The sequence below is a fragment of the Danio rerio genome, chromosome 3, assembly GCF_052040795.2.
Source record: "Danio rerio strain M-AB ecotype USA chromosome 3, GRCz13ab, whole genome shotgun sequence".
Taxonomy (NCBI): domain Eukaryota; kingdom Metazoa; phylum Chordata; class Actinopteri; order Cypriniformes; family Danionidae; genus Danio; species Danio rerio.
Window position 1 is genome coordinate 363,841 of NC_141023.1, and position 23,017 is coordinate 386,857.

The 23,017-nt window shown below is 43.7% G+C and overlaps 1 protein-coding gene across 6 annotated transcripts; it reads right to left on the reverse strand.

The window, feature by feature from the left end:
• Positions 1-620: 620 nt before the first annotated feature.
• triobpb (TRIO and F-actin binding protein b) lies at positions 621-21,254 on the reverse strand. 6 transcript variants are annotated; one of them, NM_001442439.1, is given in 18 exon segments: positions 621-1,670; positions 1,781-1,867; positions 2,032-2,142; positions 2,300-2,459; positions 2,625-2,727; positions 2,873-3,116; positions 5,396-5,804; positions 6,033-6,142; positions 6,241-6,330; positions 6,765-6,833; positions 7,962-8,018; positions 14,181-14,249; positions 14,408-14,467; positions 14,660-14,765; positions 14,874-16,905; positions 17,212-17,387; positions 17,588-17,733; positions 20,921-21,254. In NM_001442439.1, coding segments are annotated over 18 exon segments (4,374 nt in total). In that variant the 5' UTR covers positions 21,113-21,254; the 3' UTR covers positions 621-1,517.
• Between the last annotated feature and the right edge of the window lie 1,763 nt (positions 21,255-23,017).

Sequence of the window (23,017 nt, forward strand, 5' to 3'; positions counted from 1 at the left end):
GAACAAGCCTAGAACACCATCCCAACTGTGCAGTATGGGGGCGGCAGCATCATGTTGTGGGGCTGTTTTGCTGCAGGAGGGACTGGTCCACTTCACAGCAGAGATGGCATCATGAAGACAGAACATTATGGAGAAATACTGAAGCAACATCTCAACACATCAGCCAGGACATTACAACTTGACCACAAATGGGTCTTCCAAACAGACCATGACCCTAAACACACTGCCAAATGAGTTCACATGTGCTTTAAGGACAAAAGAGGGAATGTTTTGGAGTGGCCATCACAAAGCCCTGATCTCAATCCTATAGAGAATGTGTGGGCAGAGCTGAAAAAGCTTGTGTGAGCAAGACAGCCTACAAATCTGACTCAGTTACAGCAATTCTGCAGGAGGAATGAGCCAAAACTCCTGCAAAATATTGTGAGAAGCTTGTGGAAGGAGACCCAAAACATCTGACTAAAGTTACACAGTTTAAAAGCAAAGCTAAAATATACCAAGGAAATGTGTGTAAACTCTTGACTGTCTAGAAATTAATAAAACATTGTCTCATTATTCTGGCATTTAGCAAATGTCAATCATTTAGGTAATCCTGACGCACCTAATATAGTAAACGTTCAGTGCGATTCACCATCAGACATTTATTAAAATATGGTTATGTTCCATGTAAATATCTGGTTTCAACTGTATATATAGGTAATTATCTTAGTACATTTTCTATAAATAGACAATACAGAACAGCTCAAAATCACCATATTTACAATAATAGCCATTAAAATAAGCTAAAACCACTATAAACTCATTTATTCTGAAGTCAGCAAGTCGAGGAAGCCTCATTCTGTGTGATGCATTCTACATTTCCAGACATCAGCACACCTCAGATCTCACCGCACCGACATTACTGCTCACTTATAAACAAGGAAAGAGAAGAGTTTAATGTGAAGGCTATACGAGTATGAGAATAATAATAATAATAATAATAATGCACACGCTGATGTGACGATCTGAGAACCCACGTTTATTAGCTCTTGAACAACATGTTTACTGCATTAAACTCTCACTAAACCTGCATTAAACTCTCATTAAATACGACAAAAACACAAACATCTGTAAAAACATTGGCTCAATCTAGCAAAGCGGCTTTGATTTTGTGGCACGTAAATAGCTGGACACACACACACACACACACACACACACACACACACACACACACACACACACACACACACACACACACACACACTCACAGTTGACTACAGGAGGCACATGATTGGATAAGAGTTTGGCAAATCAACCAATGAGACTGACAGGTGTGTGTGTGTGTGTGTGTGTGTGTGTGTGTGTGTGTGTGTGTCCAGCTCCTCCACACTGCACCAGTGACAGAGAGACGTTGTTCCAGTTTGGTCCCATATTTGTGGCGATGCGTTCACATGTGCATACACACACTCCAGTACAGACCGGAGCAGAGCAGAAGCGTTTGTTCCAGTGTGTGTGTGTGTGTGTGTGTGTGTGTGTGTGTGTCAGTGCTGTGGGCTGTTGTGTCCCTCACTCAGGGCGTTGAGAGCGAGTCTCAGGTGTTCTCTCAGCGTCTCCGTCTCTCTCTCGCTGCGGCTCTTCATCACGCTCAGCTCCTCACACACCTCACTGTAGCGCGCACACACACTGCTCTTCTCCTGACACACACACATATACACAAGCATTATACATAAGCTGGATCAGCTGACTCATTCGCACACACGCACACAAACGCACACGCGCACACGCACACACACAGGTGTGTTACCGTGGTGAGGAAGTGCAGCTGGTTGCGGAGGCTGTTCAACTCTCTGTGTAGATACTGCAGCTCATTCTCTCTGACCCGGAGCAGAACCTGCGCACACACACACACACACACACACACAAACACAAACACAAAACACACACAAACACAAACAAACACACGCACACAAACACACATCAGATATCTGTGTGTGTTTTGGCATCTGTATGTACCCGCTGGAGACATGGAGCGGGTCAGAATAAACACACACACACCTGCATCTCACAGCAGGAGCGGTGTGTGTCGTCGGTCTCCGTGGATGACCCCTGACCTGTGGCCAGAGACCGAATCAGCTTCATCTCATCAGTCAGACGCGCCTGTAGATCCTGCACACATGCACGCACACGCACACAACACACACACACACACACACACACACACACACACACACACACACACACTTAGTCCTATTAATCTTCAACTCTGGTGGAATCTACTACATAACGAGAGAATAACGTGTGTGTGTGTGTGTGTGTGTGTGACCTGCTTGTCCCTCCTCAGCTGCTCCATCTGTGTGTCCATCAGTCGGATCTGTGTGTCGCTGTCGTCTCTGAGCTGCTGCGCGCGCTTCAGCTCCACACACTGCTGAGAGTAACGCTCCGACAGCGCCTGGAGCTCCCGCCGCAGACTACACACCTCATCCCTGCACACACACACACATGCAAACACACACACACATGCAAACACACACATTCAGCAGCCGCTTTTCCACTGTGGGGTCAGTTGTTGTCAGTTGGGGACAACTGTTTACCGTTTATATTACTGTAACATTGTGTGTATATGTATATGTGTGCGTGTGTGTACTCACTGCTGCTGTTTGTTGAGTGTGTGTGAGTCCAGCGCACGTGTCTGCTTGAGTTGTGTGATCTTCTCCAGCTCTTCTCTGTGTGCTTTCTTTAACGCCTCCATCACTGTCCACACACACACACACACACACACACACACACACACACACACACACACACACACACACACACACACAGTGGAAACGTCTTAATAACGGCTCATCAATCATCTTACAGTTTATAGATGGATGAATGTAATGTGTGTGTGTACCGGTGGCGGTGGCGCGGGCCTCCTCCTGCAGCAGTGTGTCTCTCTGCGCCTCCAGAGTGCTGATCTGCTGTGCGTGCCGCTGCTCCTGCTCCTCCATCACGGCTCTGTGTCTGCGCTCCATCTGCTGGAGAACGTCACTGCAGCGAGACTCCGCCCCACAGCACTGATGCCCCGCCCCTGACCCCTCCCACCCCTGACCCTGCCCCGCCCCTAGCTCCGCCAGCTGCTGCCTCAGAGACGCCACCTGCAGGAAAGAGAGAGAGAGAGAGAGAGAGACACAGGTAGAGTCCTCCACAGGAAAACACAGCTGTACTGCACAGGAAGTGTCATCACGCTCATGCACACACACACACACACACACACACACACACACACACACACACACACACACACACACACACACAGAGCAGAACAAAGGACCGAATCAGAGCTCATACAGTGCTTTGTTCAGGACATCACATTAACCCTTATAACCGTTTTGATTTAAGCAATAGATGAGCGTCTCCATCAGAGCATCAGCTCCGGCTCAGATATGACTGAGGGAAGTGGAGTCTGCTGCTCTGTTGGGGTTCTCCACTGTTCTCCACTCAGAACACCGAGACCAAACACTGCAGTCAGCAGATGCAGAGTCCAGCGCGAGTGATTTACATCCTGTGGCACAAATCGAGTGAATAACACGGCGAGAGTGGGGCGTTTAGTGTGCTTGACGCGCTTCAGACTGCAAAAGAAAGTAAGAGCAAACATCTAACAAACGGAGCAGCGGAGCAGACAGAACAACCTGCAGCTTACAATAATGGAGACTGGTTTAGGGATGATGGCCGCTGACGTGACTGAATTGAAATCAATGTGTGCAAGCAGATTGGCCTCGTTACTAGTTTGAACACAACTAAAGGAGTTTCACAGGGTTCTATAAATAAATATATATAATAATAATATTGATCAAAATATCACACATGCTAATCTTACAGCCATATTCACAGCTGCATCTACACCCAATCACCCAATAATTATTATTATGATGATAATAATAATAATAATAATAATAATGATGATAATAATAAATAATAAAAATAATAAATGATAATAATAATAATAATAAATGATAATAATAATAATAATAATAAATAATGATAATAATAATAATAATAATAATAAATGACAATTATAATAATAATGATGATTATAATAAATGATAATAATAATAATTATGATAATAAATGATAATAATAATAATAATGATAATAATAAATGATAATAATAATAATAATGATACATAATAATAATAATGATAATGATAATAATAAATAATAATAATAAATGATAATAATAATAATATTGATGATAATAATAATAATAATAATAATAATAATAATGTTAACAATAAATGACAATTATAATAATAATGATGATTATAATAAATGATAATAATAATGATAATACATTATAATAATAATAATAATGATGATAATACATTATAATATTAATGATAATAATAAATTATGATAATAATAATAACAATTATGATAATAATAAATGATAATAATGACATTAATAGTAATAAATGATAATAATAATAATAATAAATGATAATAATAATGATAATAATAAATTATAATATTAATAATGATAATAATTATTATGATAATAATAAATTATAATAATAATATTAATGATATTAATAAATGATAATAATGATAATAATAATATTAATAATAATGATAAGAATAAATAATAATAAATAATAATGATAAGAATAAATTATTATAATAATAAAAATAATAATAAATGATAATAATAATAATGATGATAATAATACATGATAATAATAATAAAAATAATAATGATAAATGATAATAATAAATGTTTTCACTTAACTCTTTCCAAATAGTTAATAAAAGACAACGCTTCCCTGCCACTGACGAGTTTTATAGTAGTCCATGTGTTAGGTGTATCATGGCAGGGGAAGCTCTAACACATGTCCTGAGTGAGGTACATGATGTCAGATGCTGCGGGGAGGGAAATCTGAGAGAGCGAAAGTAAGATCGTGGATAAAAATAAGAGTTCTCAACCTTCCTTTGGCTTAATCCCTACTGTTTTAGATCTCGTCTAGACAAGAGACCAAATTAAAGAAGCCTTATTTCTATGTGTGTGTCATCGTGTCAGACTGCACACCTAACATAGTAGGCCACCTAATATGGTAAATAAGATATCATACATATATATTTTATGTTTATATATATATATATATTTATATATTTTTTAATCATAAAATGCCCGCAAAACCAGTATTTATCATTACAAAAAAAAAATAAATTCACTAAATAGTTGGTGAAAAACTAGAGGGTCTGATATATTAGAGATGTGTGAGACTGCGGTATGCTGAGCGCTGTGTTTGGTCTATAATGCTGGATCAGGATGATGCTCAGTGATCTGGCTTGGTCATAAGGGTGTGATGCGCCTCTGTGTTCTATTCAGTTCTCATAAAGGCATTCATGAGAGCAGATAGAGTTATTCACGCACTACCTCCCTCTCCAGCGCCTGATTGGACGACCGCATCGCTGGGTGTGACCTCGTCTCTTTGAGTGGCAGACGCTCAAACTCCGCCCACTTCCGCTCAATCTCCTCCTCGATTCGCTTCTGCTCCGACAGCTGGCTTGTCCCCTTTCTCGACAGCACCGCCTCCCACTGGTTGTGGGCGTCGTCAGAAGGCCGTGTCTCCTGCCATTGGCTGTGCTCCTTCACCTGCCCCTCCCCTGACTCCCTTTGATTAGTAGACACGGGAGTGGGGGGCGTGGCTATGGGAGACAGCTCCACATAGTCAAATTTGTTGTGGGCGGAGTTTATGATGGCGGAGGAGGCCTCTGATTGGCTGCGCAGACGTAGGGATGAGGGATGACGGGTGTTTTCTTTATCACTGCTGCAGTTGGCCAGTCTGGCGAGGAAACAAACACACACACACACACACACACACACACACACACACAATTCCTTAATAAATCAGGTGTAATCCAGCTCAATCTGCATATCAAAGTCCACATGACACATGCTGAACCCACACACACTTTTCTTTTGCTGGATTAACTTGGTTAACTTGTGTAATTGTGTGTGTGTGTGTGTGTGTGTGTGTGTGTGTGTGTGTGTGTGTGTGTGTAAAACTGACTGTGTGAGGTCTGGGGAGCTGCCGGGTCGAACGTTCTTCTTCAGGATCTCGATCCAGTTTCTGCGTATGCCGGCGGTCATGGCGGAGAGAGTGAAGACGGCGTCTCTGGTCTGCAGGACACACACACACACACACACACACACACACAGATGCAGAATCAGTAGATGAGGAATGCAGCGAGTCCAGGCGTGATCAGAGCTGTGCTGACCTGAATCTGGAAGCCGTAGTTCTTCTCCACCTCAAACTCAGACACCTTCACACACGCCTTCAGGTCGATCTCTCCGTCCACATCATCCCTCTGTGTGGACAGCACACACACACACACACACACACACATATAACAGCTCGCTCTTCAACATGTATGTGTGTGTTTAGTTCTGGGCACAATAAATGGACTAAAACACTGTCAGTAAACACATTTATGAAGCTACAGATGATCATTATCCCCCTTGCTGCTCTCTCAGGTGTGTGTTCTCCTCTTCTAATCAGCCGCAGGTCGTCACTGCTCTCCTCCTCCTCCTCCTGTTGTGTTCTGACGTGATTCTGACTGCTGTGTGTGTGTAAAGACTCTAATCATTCAGCGGAGTGATATGGAGCTGCTCTAAACCTGCCGGAACTACTTTAGCTGTGCCTTTATCTGACAATAACCAAACACCTGAGAGTGAGCATCAGCCAATCAGAGCGCAGTGTTCAGCAGAGGTGTGGTGTAAGTGTTCAGTGTGTGATTCTCACCTCCTCTGCTGCTGAGTCTCTGTAGTACTTCAGTCCAGCATCCGTCAGCACAAACCAGTGTTTCCTCCACTGAACACACACACACACACACACACACACACACACACACACACACACACACACACACACACACACACATACATACATACATACATACATACACACGGTCAGTTAAGCCCAGAGCCCACAGACAGACAGACAGACAGACAGACGGACAGACGGACGGACGGACGGACAGAATGACGGACGGACAGAAAGACGGACGGACGGACAGAAAGACGGACGGACAGACAGACAGACAGATGGACAGACAGACAGACGGACGGACGGACGGACGGACAGAAAGACGGACGGACGGACAGAAAGACGGACGGACGGACAGACAGATGGACAGACAGACAGACGGACGGACAGAAAGACGGACGGACAGACAGACGGACAGACAGACAGACGGACAGACAGCCGGACGGATGGACAGACGGACAGAAAGACAGACAGACGGACAGACAGACGAACAGACAGCCGGACGGATGGACAGACGGACAGAAAGACAGACAGACAGATGGACGCACAGACAGACAGACGGACGGACGGACGGACGGACAGACAGACAGATGGACAGACAGACGGACGGACGGACGGACAGATGGAGGGACGGACGGACAGAAAGACAGACAAACGGACGGACGCACAGACAGACAGACGGACGGACGGACGGACAGACAGACGGACAGAAAGACAGACAGACGGACGGATGGACAGACAGACGGACAGACGGACGGATTGACGGACAGAAAGACAGACGGACGGACGGACAGACAGACGGACAGAAAGACGGACAGACGGACGGACAGACAGACGGACGGACAAACAGACGGACAGACAGACAGACGGACGGACGGATTGACGGACAGACAGACAGACGGACGGACGGACGGACAGACAGACGGACGGACGGACAGACAGACAGACGGACAGACGGACGGATTGACGGACAGAAAGACAGACGGACGGACGGACAGACAGACGGACAGAAAGACGGACAGACGGACGGACAGACAGACGGACGGACAAACAGACGGACAGACAGACGGACGGACGGATTGACGGACAGACAGACAGACGGACGGACGGACGGACAGACAGACGGACGGACGGACAGACAGACAGACGGACAGACAGAGACAGTATCCTCACCTCTCCGCTCTCGTCCAGTTTGGACATCCATCCCTTCTTAAAGTTCAGCAGGTCAGGCTGCAGAAACACACAGAGAGCTGATGAGAGGAGTGTCATGAACAAACCACACACACACACACACACACACATCAGTGGCACCATCTGGCTGAATGTGTTTGAGTAACACACACACACACACAGCACAGGAAACACCAGTCACAGTGAAACTGCAGCTGTCAAACATGAGTATATATGATAAACACAGCATTTACACTAGGGCTGTAACGATACACCAAACCCACGATTCGGTTCGTATCACGATTTTTGACCCACGATTCGATTCGTATCACGATTTTTTATTTTATTTTTTTCGTGTGGGGTGGGGAAAAAAAAGATTTTTAAAACTATTTTTAATTAAATAAAATTTGAAAAATCTTTATAAACTAAACATCAAAGAACAATATTAACTATGCAAATTATTAACAATATAAATAGCCATATATAAAATAAATAAATAGGCAAAGCTATATCACTTCTGTTTTCTTTGTAACAAAATACTGTTGAAAAACCAAACTAAACTCCATTGTTTAGATGGTTCAAGCATGTTGAAAATTATTTTTCAATCAAGTTCTCTTGCATAGAAAAAGTAAATTAAATAGCTAGGGATGCTCATTTCGTTAATTTTGCTAACCGACAACCGCCGCTCATTAATCGGTTATTAACGGTTAACTGGTCAGATTACTATTAATTTTATATTAAACCAATTGACGTGTCTATTTTGTGTATGACACATTAAATATTGCATTTTAAAATACTGATTTATTTTTATATATTAATAGCAGAACAGAACAACAGAGCATCTTCACGCACCTGCAGTGTTTAGCACAGAAGAGCAGAATAATCTAAATAAAATGAATAAAATAAATAGGACTGCCCTAAATTATTTTCACTTAAATAATTAATTTATTTTACAAAACGAAAATACTGACTGATTCTTTTTAATAACCGGCATAGGCTTTTTTTCCAATCATATGTTTATTTCTTCCGTCAAATAAAAATCGCAGACTTCCTCAAATTGCTTACTCCACGGAAAATATGCATTTATTTAATGCCCCGCTGTTATTATTATAATCACAAAACCTTTTACATTTTAATAGAAATCCTTATTTTAAAGATTATGTCCTGATATAGCCTGGTTTCCTCTCTCTCCCTCGCGGTTCAAGTGCGCGCGCTGCCTGATGAAAAGACAACAACACGCGCGCATATGTTGACTTTTTGTAAACAGTTTGTTTAAATATGATATTGCATTAATCTGCGTACATGCTTTAAGCTGTAAAATAAAAAGTAAAGCCTATTTGTTGCGTTTATTACGCAGATCCAGGTCAACATAAGCGCTGGTTTAGTATCAACAGGTCTGTAGGCTATCAAACAGCAATATTCTTCTTCCATTTTGCTTCTTTAGCAAATGTGTCTGTAGGCACGGGTTATACGTTATCATCCCGCAAATTAGGTATGCCTTGCAGTTAAACAAGTGGCCGAAAACAAGGCGCACCGCACTGCCTTTATGTTGACAAGGAAAAAAGAAGAGGCGCGGTCCTCTTATAAACGACTGAATCAGCTGGGTATCGATTGTGCAAAAGTGTTGCTGTCTGTGTTGTTACAATAGTAATATTTAATACTATTGTTATATTCAAGATTTGTATATTCATACAGCTCTGGATAACTTAAAACAACGATTAGACCTTCAGAGTGGTGTTAATGCGTCCTGAAGTAAAGCGAAACGGCTATAAACTCCAGCAAGATAGAGTGATTATATGCAGAGCCATATACCTTTATCTCTAAATAAAGTAGGCTATAACTATAGAAACTGTGTTTATTTTAACTGAAAGCTTCGTCGTGTTTTCTGACCGCACGCACCTGTCAGTCAGCACTCCCAAAGGTTCAAACAGAAAGCGCACAGCACGGTTACAGAAAAGTTTGGCTGTTACCTGACATCTGGTGAACGCCCATCCCTCTCTGCGCAGCCACATTAACAGTGTGAGCATCATCGTATATGCGCTGAAATTCCGGCCGCTTTGACAGCATTGGCAATGTTTCTGGCGTTGTCGGTTGTCAAGCGGGGTTAAGTTGGTTTTGTTTTTGATATTCTTGACACATTCAGACGGTCCCTTACTAAGAGCTCCGTGCGAGCTCTCCCGGCTAAATATTGCGAGGGCTTAAACGGAGCAGTGTTTGTAATGTCGAACGAAAAAAAGTGTTAATTAGCTCAACTTTTGCAGGCACGCGTGACGTTATTGGAAAGGTATGACGGGGTGGGTGTGTCGCGATTCTCCCTTATCACACCGCGACACAGGATCGTAGATCTGAGTGTCGCGATTTCGATTTTATATCGTGTATCGTTACAGCCCTAATTTACACACAACACAACATTCAGTGCCAGAGAACACTGAACACTGGGATCCAGCACCCATAGACCATTTCGAGGGGTGTAAACAATAGCAATGGTCCTCATGTATGACATTGTGAATTTCCATCGCTTCTCAGAATCCAAAAAGCTCCAGATGTTGAAGAATAATGTTATGGCAGCCATTTTAGCATTAAGATATGATTAAACTGCCTCGTTACAGGTGCTGTTTGGTGATGTGCAGGAAATGTTCATGTGTCAGCGGCACCACCACACTGAAGTGGTCTATCGTGAGCAGAGAAGCTGATGTGTTGAGCAGTTCCTCCTGAATTTACAGAGTCTGAGAATGACGAATATAATGCAGAATTTAAAAGCAGGTCGCCGTTTATTTTATTTGTGCACATTTCCCCACATATTTTGACCAAAATCTGTCTAAATAGATCCTTAAACTAACCGCTATTCATAGCATATTCATAGCATTTATGAAGGTGATTACCTGCTGTGTGTGATGCATCATTAGTAGAGAAACTAGTGGTTCCTGAAGTAAAAGCAATCAATGAAGAACTAAGATGTGTAATGTGTGTATTTTTACAGCAAAATAACACATTGTCACATTTTTTACTTCTAGTGTATGTTTAGATGAAATATTTGACATCACAGTGATATTGTTGTGAATTTCAGGTTTTTCTATTTCATCTTTTTTTTTATTTAGCTGCTTTTTAAATGTACTTAATATGAAGGAAATGTTTTTAAATCATCAGAAACAGTGAGATATATTAGTTTGGGTATTGTGAAACATCACAAGTTCAACATTATAATTTAAAATAAGCTCTTGCTGCTGATAAAGAATGAATGAAGGCAGATAGACTTTCTCTTATCTTTCAAAATAGTACAAGATTATATTGAGGTGAGGCTGGTTTTATATTTTATATTTGCGCACTCATTCAGTGACAACTCATGGCTAGGCCCACACAGAATCTGCATGTGCGATGGGCAATTTTTAGCCCATCATTGATTCTGTTTATTTACTTGTGTAAATGTGTGTAAATTTATATTTATTTAGTTTTTAAAAATTATTTCAGTAACATCCTTGACTAATATGAACATATTTATATGATTTATTAACAATATAGTTTGTAAAGTCATAATTTCTGTCTTTTAGTAGAGATATTATATGAGAGATCTGCTTTGTTTACCACCTAAAGTGAATCTAATTGGATTTGCATTGTAAACATTAAATAAAAGTCAAAAAGGTATTACTTTTTATTTCACATATTAAGGTTTTAGTTATGATACTTTACCAAAATCATTCTGATAGTAATAATCTTTAACACAATTCTGCGCAGAAATAGCAAAAAATGTCTGCAGATTCGGTCTGGCCCTAGTCATGACACAGTCCCTACATTGTTTACCATATTACTTTGAATATTGGGTCTGAAATTGCATGCAAGTCTGACTTCGAAAAACAATGAGCACTTTTTGATTGACTTTGAACAAAGCTGTACTTTATTGACTCCTAATATGATTTCACTATTTAGAATTAGCAAACAGTACTTTCCTGAAATTATATTATTAGGGAGAAAGTCTGAATGTGTGAATATAACACCAACTTCAGCTCAATCAAGATTATCCTGCTTCAATATGTGCCATCAGATGAGGTCAGCACAAAAGTAATCTAAATGTAATCCAAAAGTAGTCAGATTAAGTTACTGGCTACAAATTGTGTAATGTAATTTGTAACTAGTAACTAATCACTTTTTACAAGTAATCCAGCCCAGATATAAAGTGTACATTCAGACTGAAGCTTACTGTGCACTCGTGAAACGTGTTTGTGTATGGTTGCGTGCAGTATGAATGAAGACCAGTCAGTGTGTTTTCAGTGTCATTCTCAGAGACTCTCATCAAAGCAGGTCAGACATCTCACACACACACACACACACACACACACACACACACACACACGATTATTGTGTTTATTTTACATAAACAAGTAAATGCCTCAGTAATGCGCGTGCGCAGTGCGGGTGTGTCGCGCGCGCACAAACACAAATATGAACAAACACACACACATAAGTTGTTCACGTACCACACAAGAGGGAACACACCACACGACACACAAACACACAAAAGCAGGAGTGTGAATGCGCGTCCACAGCACACAGGAGCGAGCCCGCGTCGTGTTTACACTGAGAGCGTCGCTTACTAAAGTGAATCAAAGTGAAACTGACCGTCATGATGTTCAAATCCAGCCGCAGACACACAAACACAAGCACAGGTTAGAAGCTCCGCGTCAGAAGAGCGTCAGCGCGGTGAGGTTTTCGGGAAACTCGGGATCAGCATGTTTAATAACCGGATTATTTCATCGACAGATCACAGCATAAGTTTGACGGAACTCGCGCTGCTGTTGGCGTTGCCGGGGCGGATCCTGAGTAGAGTTTAGCGGAAGCGAGCGACCAATCACAAGCGCTCAGCGCAGCACAGCAACCATTCAGAACAGCTCTGCGCCGGACAGTAACCAATTAGAGCCGCCCAGCGCAGTTCAGCGTCCAATCAAAATGCGCAAACGTACAGCTCACGGTCTACCTGTGAAGCTGCGCTATAATCAAGGCGAAATATTAAATTATTCTCAACTCCAACTTACATAATAATATAAAGATAAATATTGAACAAATAAACAACAATTATCATTATAATCAAACCTCAAAACAAACAGTGGCTTTAAAAAAGGGGTAGCTCATCACAAATGTATAATTTATTAGCATTACCAACACAAAATCATCATTAATGACGTGAATATTGTTTAACAAATGCATTAAATGCGAATGATTTGCACTTCATATCTGTCTAAAGCTCCATTTACAAGAACAACTATATGAAGAAAAGACAATCCATCAATTTTTCAGTCTTAGAATATAAAGATCCTTAAATATCCAAAATCCAAAGACATTTATTTATACTTATTTTATTACATATTTATTTATAAATTTTAAGACACATGAGGTTGTTTTTGTGATGCTACTGTTTTCCACGTACTTAATATAACGTAAACTATTTATAATGATCAGCTGTGGTTTTATTCAGTGTTTTCCTCAAAAATAATAAAAATGAAGTATCTTAATGTGAGTATTGTCAAATACTAACCGTCCATCACTACACTTTGAACACAGGCTGCCATTTTATCTGCTAAACACGAGTTATTTTTATTTATTAAAATAGCTCAAGATTATCCTGCTTCAGTATATGTGACGTCAAATAACAGTTAGCACTAAAGTAATCTAAATGTAATCCAAAAGCAGTTAGATTACATAGCTATTAATGTGTCATCTAGGAGATCATAGTCATTCATTCATTCATTCATTCATTCTCCCCTGGCTTAGTCCTTTATTAATCAGGGGTCGCCACAGCGGAATGAACTGCCAACTATTCCAGCATATGTTTTATGCAGCGGATGCCCGTCCAGCTGCAACCCAGTACTGGGAAACCCCCATACACACTCATTCACAAACACTCATTCACTACGGCCAGTGTAGTTGATCAGTACCCCTCTAGCACATGTGTTTGGACTGTGGGGGAAACCGGAGTTCCTGGAGGAAACCCACGCCAACATGGGGAGAACATGCAAACTCCACACAGAAACACCAACTGACCCAGCCGGGACTCAAACCAGTGACCCAACAGTGCTGACCACTGAGCCACCTTGCCTCCCTAGAGATTACATTACCACATACAAATATTCTTGTGTCATTTGTAATCAGTTACAGATTTCATGAGTAATCTACCTAGCTGTGTGTGTGTGTGTGTGTGTGTGTGAGAGAGAGTGTGTGTGAGAGACATGCCTGTTCTACTGGTTCTTCATCGGTCTGGTCCACACTGCAGGAGAAATACACAGACGGCCTGTGTGTTTTCTGCAGAACAAACAAACACACACACACACACACACACACACACACACACACACACACACACACACACACACACACACACACACACACACACACACAGTTATGCGTTCACACTGCAGCATTCAGTGTTCGGCTGGAGACAGGAGGTGGTGTATCTGTACCTGCTTCTGTCCTGAGCTCCTGCTGGAGTGTGTGTGCTCTGCAGCCGGGCGGCTCAATCCCTGCGGAAACACTGAAGAATTAATAACAGTAAAATAAATCAATATTAATATTCACAAGTCAGTTTGGTCTGTTTTCGTTTTGTAGAGCTCTTTATTGTTTGATTTTGGGTAAAAAGGCACTGGTCACTGTCACTCAGCCGTCCAATCAGTGGAGGAGAAGCAGGCCAAACACACTGACCAGTGTGTGGTTACCTGTGTGTGTAGAGAGCTGGACGAGTGAGCCCGTGATAGTGTGCCACTCTCTCTATCCTCCTCCAGATCCTCCCATTCTGAGTGTGGAGCTTTGCTGTGGGAGTGACTGTAGACACATGATTTCATTTGTAAATAAATGAGGAGAATAAATAATAAAGTTTGGTCTGATGTCAGCATTACACAGTGATTAGTACAGTGATGAAGCTTTCTCCACCTGGCGGGTTTGTAGCGGGACTGTTCTCGTTTCTCGGACCTCATCGGGTGGCTCGGACTCTCCCTCTGGAAGACGGTTTTAACTTTGGGAAGGTCAGCCATCATGGCGTACTCCTCCCGGTTGAGACCCGACGACCCTGCAGACAGATGGCTGGACTCGGAGTCCATGGAGCTCTGAGAAGATGTGTGTGTCTGCGCTGGAGGTGAGGGGCTGCGGTGTCTCTGCCTGCTAGGGGTGGAGTTGTGTGTCTGCACTGGGGGAGAGGGGCTGCGGTGTCTCCGGCTGCTGGGGGTAGAGGTGTGTGTCTGCACTGGAGGTGAGGGGCTGCGGTGTCTCCGGCTGTTGGGGATGGAGGTGTGTGTCTGCACTGGAGGAGAGGGGCTGCGGTGTCTCCGGCCACTGGGGGTGGAGGTGTGTGTCTTCAAGGGTGAAGTCCTGGAGGTGTGCTCCTGATGGCCTGGTCTGGAGCTGCTCCTGCGGCCGCTGTCCTGAGGCACCCCCCAGCCCACGGGGACCGACTGAGTGAAGGAGATCTGCTTCTTCTCCCCACTGTGGCGGGTGGGGGAGGGGTGACGAGAAGCTGACTGGCTGTGGAGTGAGTGGGCGGAGCCTTTCCAGCGGTCAGTTGATGGGATTGGATCATGGCGAGGCTGGGTACCGGCAGAGTTCCTGAAATTGGAGCTGGGTCTGTCGCTCCTCATGGGGATGTGATCTACCAGGTCTCTCCTCAGGGTGGACACTGACTGGCTCCGTCCACTCTCTGAGTTACGCAGGACAGATGGACTCGGGGCTAATGGGGATGTACTGCGGCTCTTGGGGCCATGGTTTGATGATGTTTCAGGCTTACGAAACAATGATGAGCCTCTATTTGGAGAAGAGTGTCGGCTATTTGCTTCTGTTTTCTTCATTGTGGATTGTCCCTCATAGTTTTTCCTAGTGGGGGCAGGGCTTGTTCTCTCATCTCTCCACCTATTTGAGACAGATCTTGGTTCTGATTGGCTTGGTGTCCCATAGCCCTTCCTGACTGGAGATGCGCTGCGTCGCCCCTCTGGACTCTGGCCATCCTCTGGTCTCCCCGATGGGGACTGGCTCCTGGAACTGTATCGACCCTTCGTGGAAAAGGAGGAGCTCTGTCTGTCATGGCTCCGCTCATATGAAGGGCTCTTTATTTCAGCTTTCCGACCCTCATAACTCTGTCTGGAAGGGGACTGGCTTCTTGAATCATATCGGCTGGTGGAGTTGGAGGAGTTCAGTCGGTCATATGAAAGGTTCTTTATGTCTGGTTTTCGAGCTGTAGGAGAATCGTAACTCCGTCTGGATGGAGGCGAGCCGCTGCGGCTGCTGGTTCCGTGTTTTTGTTGAGAGCCTTTCAGATCCATGTAGGACAGAGACTTGCTGACCGTGCCTACCGTACTCGCCAATGATCTGAGATTTTTCTGTGCAGTGTAACTGCTCCGTGTTGGACTGACAGATGCCCGGTCTTGTCCATATGACGCTCCACTCGAGCGTAAGCCCACGGTGTTGATGGAGGAACTGGACTCAGCCCGTCTGAACGGCGAAAGGCTTTGAGAGGGAGACGAGGACTGCAGGAGACTGGAGCCTCTGTGGGAAGTGTTGAGTGACCCCGGCTGTCGTAAAGGAGACGTGTTTCGACTTTGTCCACCTCTTCGACTGGAGGAACTGTAGGATTCAGCCTGTTTAAAAGGTGTGGGGCTCAGGGCCCGGGGTCCAGCGAGGGCCTCAATCTCTGCAGTGATATCCAGCGGCTCTGGAGGAAACTGAGCAAGACTTTCTGCATACTGCTCCATATTCTGAAACTCTGAGGTTCTCCTTTCAGAGGGGACACCAAGGTCTGGGTTTCGAAAGGGAATGGCGGCTTTGGGCTCCGGGCTCTTGTTGCTGGGCAGGGGATGGCCTCTCTCTGAGTGCCGATACGGGCCAGCAGGACTCTGGTCTCGCAGAGCTCTGCCACCCGCTGCTCGTCCCAGAGAGAAATATCCACTCTCCCGCTCCCCGCGGTCCTTCACGCCACCTGCAGACACACAGACAAGATGGGGATCCTTCTTAATTTGTGAGCTGATACACTGTGACCTAACAGCAAGGTCCTTATAGTTTTGCAATTGCTTTTTATTTTAGTTTATAGTTGGTTTCATTGGCACTGTAGTGCAAAGCTCCTAGTGATAAAAAAATATTAACAGCTTGCATTATAATATAATAATATAGCCTTGTGCATCACTCAGGAAAAGCCTGTGCAACCCAACACCACCCGACACCTCAAACTGCCACTCCAACTGTCCAACTCCACAGAGGTGTAACCCGATACAGGTGTTTTCCTTACCGTGAGAAATGCCGAACTGCCCAAAACCATCCCGGCGACTCTGAGTGCCCTCCGTCCAGCCACGGGGGCTCGTGCGGTGCGGTGGCGGGTCCAGGCGGGTCATTCTGCGGCCGGATGAGGGAGGATGGAGGAGGATGGAGGACTCGGAGCTGCTGTACACAGAATCCTCACCCTGACTGCGATTAATAAGGGAAGCACAGGTGTACTATTGCAGAACTCAACACACTTACACTCTACTGAGGGAACGATGACTTCCAAAAGTTGTCTTATTGAAGGCTAACAAGACAAGATATGCAACAAACACACACACACACACACACACACTCATGTAAAACCCTTCAGCATTCAGTTTCTACAGCGGAACACTTAGACTCACCTGTCCGAGCTTTGGTCGTCGTCTCCGTCACACAGGTAAAGGTCACAGTCGGGACTTAAGATGCAGAACGAGCTGTCCTCCAAGCCCCGCCCCCCTCTGCTGACATCACAGTAGCTGCTCACCACTGACAGCACATCTGAGTCCTCCTGATTGGTTGGATGGAGCAGGGCCAATCAGAGAGCAGAACACTGCAGCTGAAGCGGTCTCAGCAGCAGCAGAGCAGGATGATGCTGCACTTTACTGAGTTATTGACTAAGACAGGTGTCTACATACAGGAGGATGTTTATAAATATGAACATATGTCGAACAGTCTTAGTGATTGTTCATTCATTGGATATAAGGCAGGTATAACATCAGTTCTGGAGCAGTGTCAGGCTGACACACACACACACACACACACACACGCTGTACCGGTGTAGGGTTTCACGGCTGTAACTCAGTCTGCTTTCTGCTTTTCTGCTCATCATTATTTTAGATTAGCAGCTGTCAGCATTCATCAAACTCAAACGGACAGACGCTACTGGGATTAATAATGTTCATCATAAACATTTACTGTCATCAAATCTGGACACGTCTTGAGGGTAAAGCTGACGGGCTTTTTGCTTGTCAGACACACAGAAAACCATTTAGAAGACCACAGAAACTACTCAAGACACTACAGCAACCACCCAGAAGAACCTAGCAACTACCCAAAACATCATAGCAACCATTTAGAAGACCATAGAAACTACTCAAGACAGCAAAACCCAGCAAAACTGCTACTCAAGACACCATAAAAACTACCCAGCTGAACCTAGCAACTACCCATTACACCATAGCAACCATTTAGAAGACCTCAGAAACCACTCAAGACACCATAGCAACCACCCAACAGAACCTAGCAACTACCCAGAATACCTTATCAACGATTAAGAAGACCACAGAAACTACTCAAGACACTAAAGCAACCACCCAGCAAAACTTAACTACCCAAGACACCCTAACAACTACCCAGTAGAACCTAGCAACTACCCAATACATTATTGCAACCATTTAGATAACTCCTGAAACTACACAAGAAATCATGGCAACCACCCAAAACACCATAGCAACCATTCTGAAGACCCTGAAACTGCTGAAGACATCATAGCAACCCTCAGTAGAACCTAGCAACAACCCAAAACACTATTGAAACTATTTAGATGACCCAGAACTGCTCAAGACACCATAGCAACCACCTAGTAAAACCTAGCAACAACCCAAAAACCCCTAGCAACCATTTAGAAGACCCCAGGAACTACTCAAGATACCATAGCAATCCCCAGTAGAACCTAGCAACTACTTAACACACCATAGCAACCACCCTGTAGAACCAAGGAACTACCAACGACTCCACTGCAACCATTTAGAAGACCACAGAAACTACTCACGAGACCATAGCAACCACCCATTAGAACCAAGCAACTACCTAAAACACCATAGCAACCATTTAGAAGACTCCAGAAACTACTGAAAACATCATAGCAACCACCCAGTAGAACCTAGCAAATACTCAAAACACTATAAAAACCACCCAACAAACCTAGCAACTGCCCAAAACACCATAGCAACCATCTTGAAGACCACAGAAACTACTCAAGACACTATAGCAACCACCCAGTAGAACCTAGCAACTACCCAAAACACCATAGCAACCATCTTGAAGACCACAGAAACTACTCAAGACACTATAGCAACCACCCAGTAGAACCTAGCAACTACCCAAAACACCATAGCAACCATCTTGAAGACCACAGAAACTACTCAAGACACTATAGCAACCATCCAGTAGAACCTAGCAACAATCCAAAACATCATAGCAACCTTTTAGAAGACTCCAGAAACTCCCCAAGACATCATAGACCATGAAGAACCTAGCAATTGCTCAAAATAGCATAGCAACCATTTAGAACCACTTAGCAATTACCAAACCACCCTAGCAACAGAGCGCTATGGCTAACACCCTTCTGGTAACAGTCAGTCAGATGTAACTCGGCCTCTCTGTGAGTGCGTTGTGTTTCTCTGATGTCACAGAGAGAGGGAAATGATCTGCCTTCATTCATTAATGATGAGGACACACACACACACACACACACACACACACACACACACACACACACACACACACACACCGGTAGTTTAGCAGCTCTGAGCAGTGAGTGTGTATAAGTGTGTATGATGTATTGTTTGTGTGTGAGTAAGAGAGAATATATATATGACTGTGTGTGTGTATGTAAAGCATTGTGTATGTGTGTATATATGATTGTGTTAAAGTGTGTGTGCGTGTAAATAAGAGTGTGTAAGTAAGCTTTTAATAAGCTTGTGTAAATATGACTGAATAAGTGTGTGTGTGTGTGTGTGTGTGTGTAAGTGTATATAAGTTTGAGTGAGTGTATATATGTAAAAATAAGAGTGTATAATTGAGTGTGTGTATAAGTTTAAGTGTTTAAATATGACTACATGTGTGTGTGTGTGTGTGTAAGTTTGAGTGTGTAAATATGAGTATATAAGTGAGTGTGTGTGTGTGTGTGTATAAGTTTGAGAGTGTGAATGAGGGTATGTGTGTGTGTGTGTTTAAGTTTGAGTGTTTAAATATGAGTGTATGAGTGTGTGTGTATAAGTTTGAGAGTGTAAATGAGGGTATAAGTGTGTGTGTGTAAGTTTGAGTGTGTAAATATGAGTGTATAAGTGTGTGTGTGTGTGTGTGTGTGTAAGTTTGAGTGTGTAAGTTTGAGTGTGTAAATATGAGTGTATAAGTGTGTGTGTGTGTGTGTAAGTTTGAGTGTGTAAGTTTGAGTGTGTAAATATGAGTGTATAAGTGTGTGTGTGTGTGTGTGTGTGTAAGTTTGAGTGTGTAAATATGAGTGTATAAGTGTGTGTGTGTGTGTGTGTAAGTTTTAGTGTGTAAATATGTGTGTATAAGTGTGTGTGTGTGTGTAAGTTTGAGTGTGTAAATATGTGTGTATAAGTGTGTGTGTGTGTAAGTTTGAGTGTGTAAATATGTGTATAAGTGTGTAAGTTTGAGTGTGTAAATATGAGTGTATAAGTGTGTGTGTGTGTGTAAGTTTGAGTGTGTAAATATGAGTGTATAAGTGTGTGTGTGTGTGTGTGTGTAAGTTTGAGTGTGTAAATATGAGTGTATAAGTGTGTGTGTGTGTGTGTGTAAGTTTGAGTGTGTAAATATGTGTGTATAAGTGTGTAAGTTTGAGTGTGTAAATATGAGTGTATAAGTGTGTGTGTGTGTAAGTGAGCATGTATGAGTTTGAGTGAGTGTGTATATGTGTAAATAAGAGTGTGTGTGTGTGTGTGTCTGACCTTGTTGCTGCTGCAGTCCTTGTGTCCTCCTCCTCCTCCTGCAGGAGCAGCAGTGGTGTTCTGCTCAGGTGTGTGTTCGCTGCAGGTTTTGTGCAGGTGTTTCTGCCGTAAGCAGTCGTGGCAGCGGGAGGAGTCGAAGATGTTGGGCTGAAACTTCGGGCAGACCAGGTCATCTCCGGACACGGGCATCATGACCAGCAGAAACACACACACACACAGACCAAACACACACTGCAGCAGAAACTCACACAGACCAACACACACACTGCAGCTAAACACACGAGCGGAGCACGCAGTGAGAGTGCGAGAGAGTGTGTGTGAGTGTGTGTCACCTGAGCAGCAGATGAGAGTGGACTGAGTTTTACATCAACACACACACTCAGACACACACACACACTCGTCCCATTGGCTCACTCAACAATAGCAGACAGTGCGTGAGTGTGTGTGTGTGTGTGTGTCCATCTGCTGTGTGTATTGAATATCAGACATGCTGCAGCTGCTGCCCAATATCACCACACACACACACACACACACACACACACACACACACCACTAGTGCTTGTTTGTTATATTTTTGGTGCAAGAATGAGTGAAGTGTAATAAAAGAACACACACACACACACACACACACACACACACACACACACACACACACACACACACACACACACACACACACACACACACATTCTCCATCTCCACTCATTGTCTGCCAGTAGAGGTGTGAATCTGCATTTGATGCCTGAGCTAGTGCAGTGGGGGGTGTGGTGGAGCTGTATTAGCGATAGTTTCAGTGGTGATCTGCCTCTAGTGTCTTTCTGCACAACACACACACACACACACACACACACACACACACACACACACACACACACTAATGTCAACATCACACATGAAGCGAGTGTACAGCAGGGGTCTGTTCTATTAAATGATCTCAGATGATTTGACAGCAGGGGTGCGGTGGTAGTGGTGTGGACCCCTAATATCATCTCTGGGGGACCCCTAAGTGTGTGGGCCCTTACAGCCTGTTTCCACTGAGTGGTAGGGTACGGTACAGTTCATCACGCTTTTAATGCTGTTTCCACTGTTAAAAGGCGTACTGAACCGGACCGTACCACTTTTCCCGCACCCTTTGCAAAGGGTACCAAAAGGCAGAGCTAGACACGCAGATGAACACTATAGAGTGGGGGAACTACCACGTCGAAAACCCAGAAGCGAGTTAGCATTAGTTCCAGTTCCCTCATCCCATGTGTAACGGAGGCCCAAACCTCACTCCTCTGACCTCTAAAGGTGCTCCAGCGACAGACACTAGAGGTCATGGTGTTTAGCCTCCTTGTTAGAGCAACTGACTCCCATGTGGAAGGTCGCCGGTTCGATCCCAGCTCGGAGCGGGTCGGGTGGGCTTACACAAAGTGAAAGGGGTTTCAGTTACATCGCTTACTGATTTGCGGAACTCTTAGTATGTGTGTGTGTGTGTGTGGTGTTGATGATGATCCGTTATGGAATAAAAGCACTGCCATAAAAGAACAGAAGAAGCCGGAGAAAACTGCAGCCAATGATGCTTCAGCACCTAAAACATGAACACACGGCCATGATGAACTATCATCATCACACACACACACACACACGATGCTCTGCTCTGACTGTGGCTTATATATTGTGTGATGTTTATGAACCTGAATAGGCACTAAATGTCTGCTGTGTGTAGTTTATCTGTAATTGGTAACACAGCGGGGACTGTAGGTGTCTGTTTGTGTTCATTTATTTGATATAACTGCAGACGTTACACTAGGCTCTCATCATTGATCTGCAGGTTTAATCATGTTGATGAAAAGTTAGTGATGAACATGTATACAGTACTGATGTGTGTAAAGCATCTGTGTGAGCGACCCGTACAGCTTTACTGTAGCAGGAATGACATCAACTGAAACTTTGTCATACACCACACCCTTAGTGCCCTTATAGCAGTGGCAACGCACGCCTGATAAAGGTGACCCATACCGTACAGTACCATTCAGAGGAAACGGGCCATCAGAATCGTCCTGCATGGGTGGATTTGCTCTTCAGTGTTTGGACTCTCAGTAGTGATTATTAAAC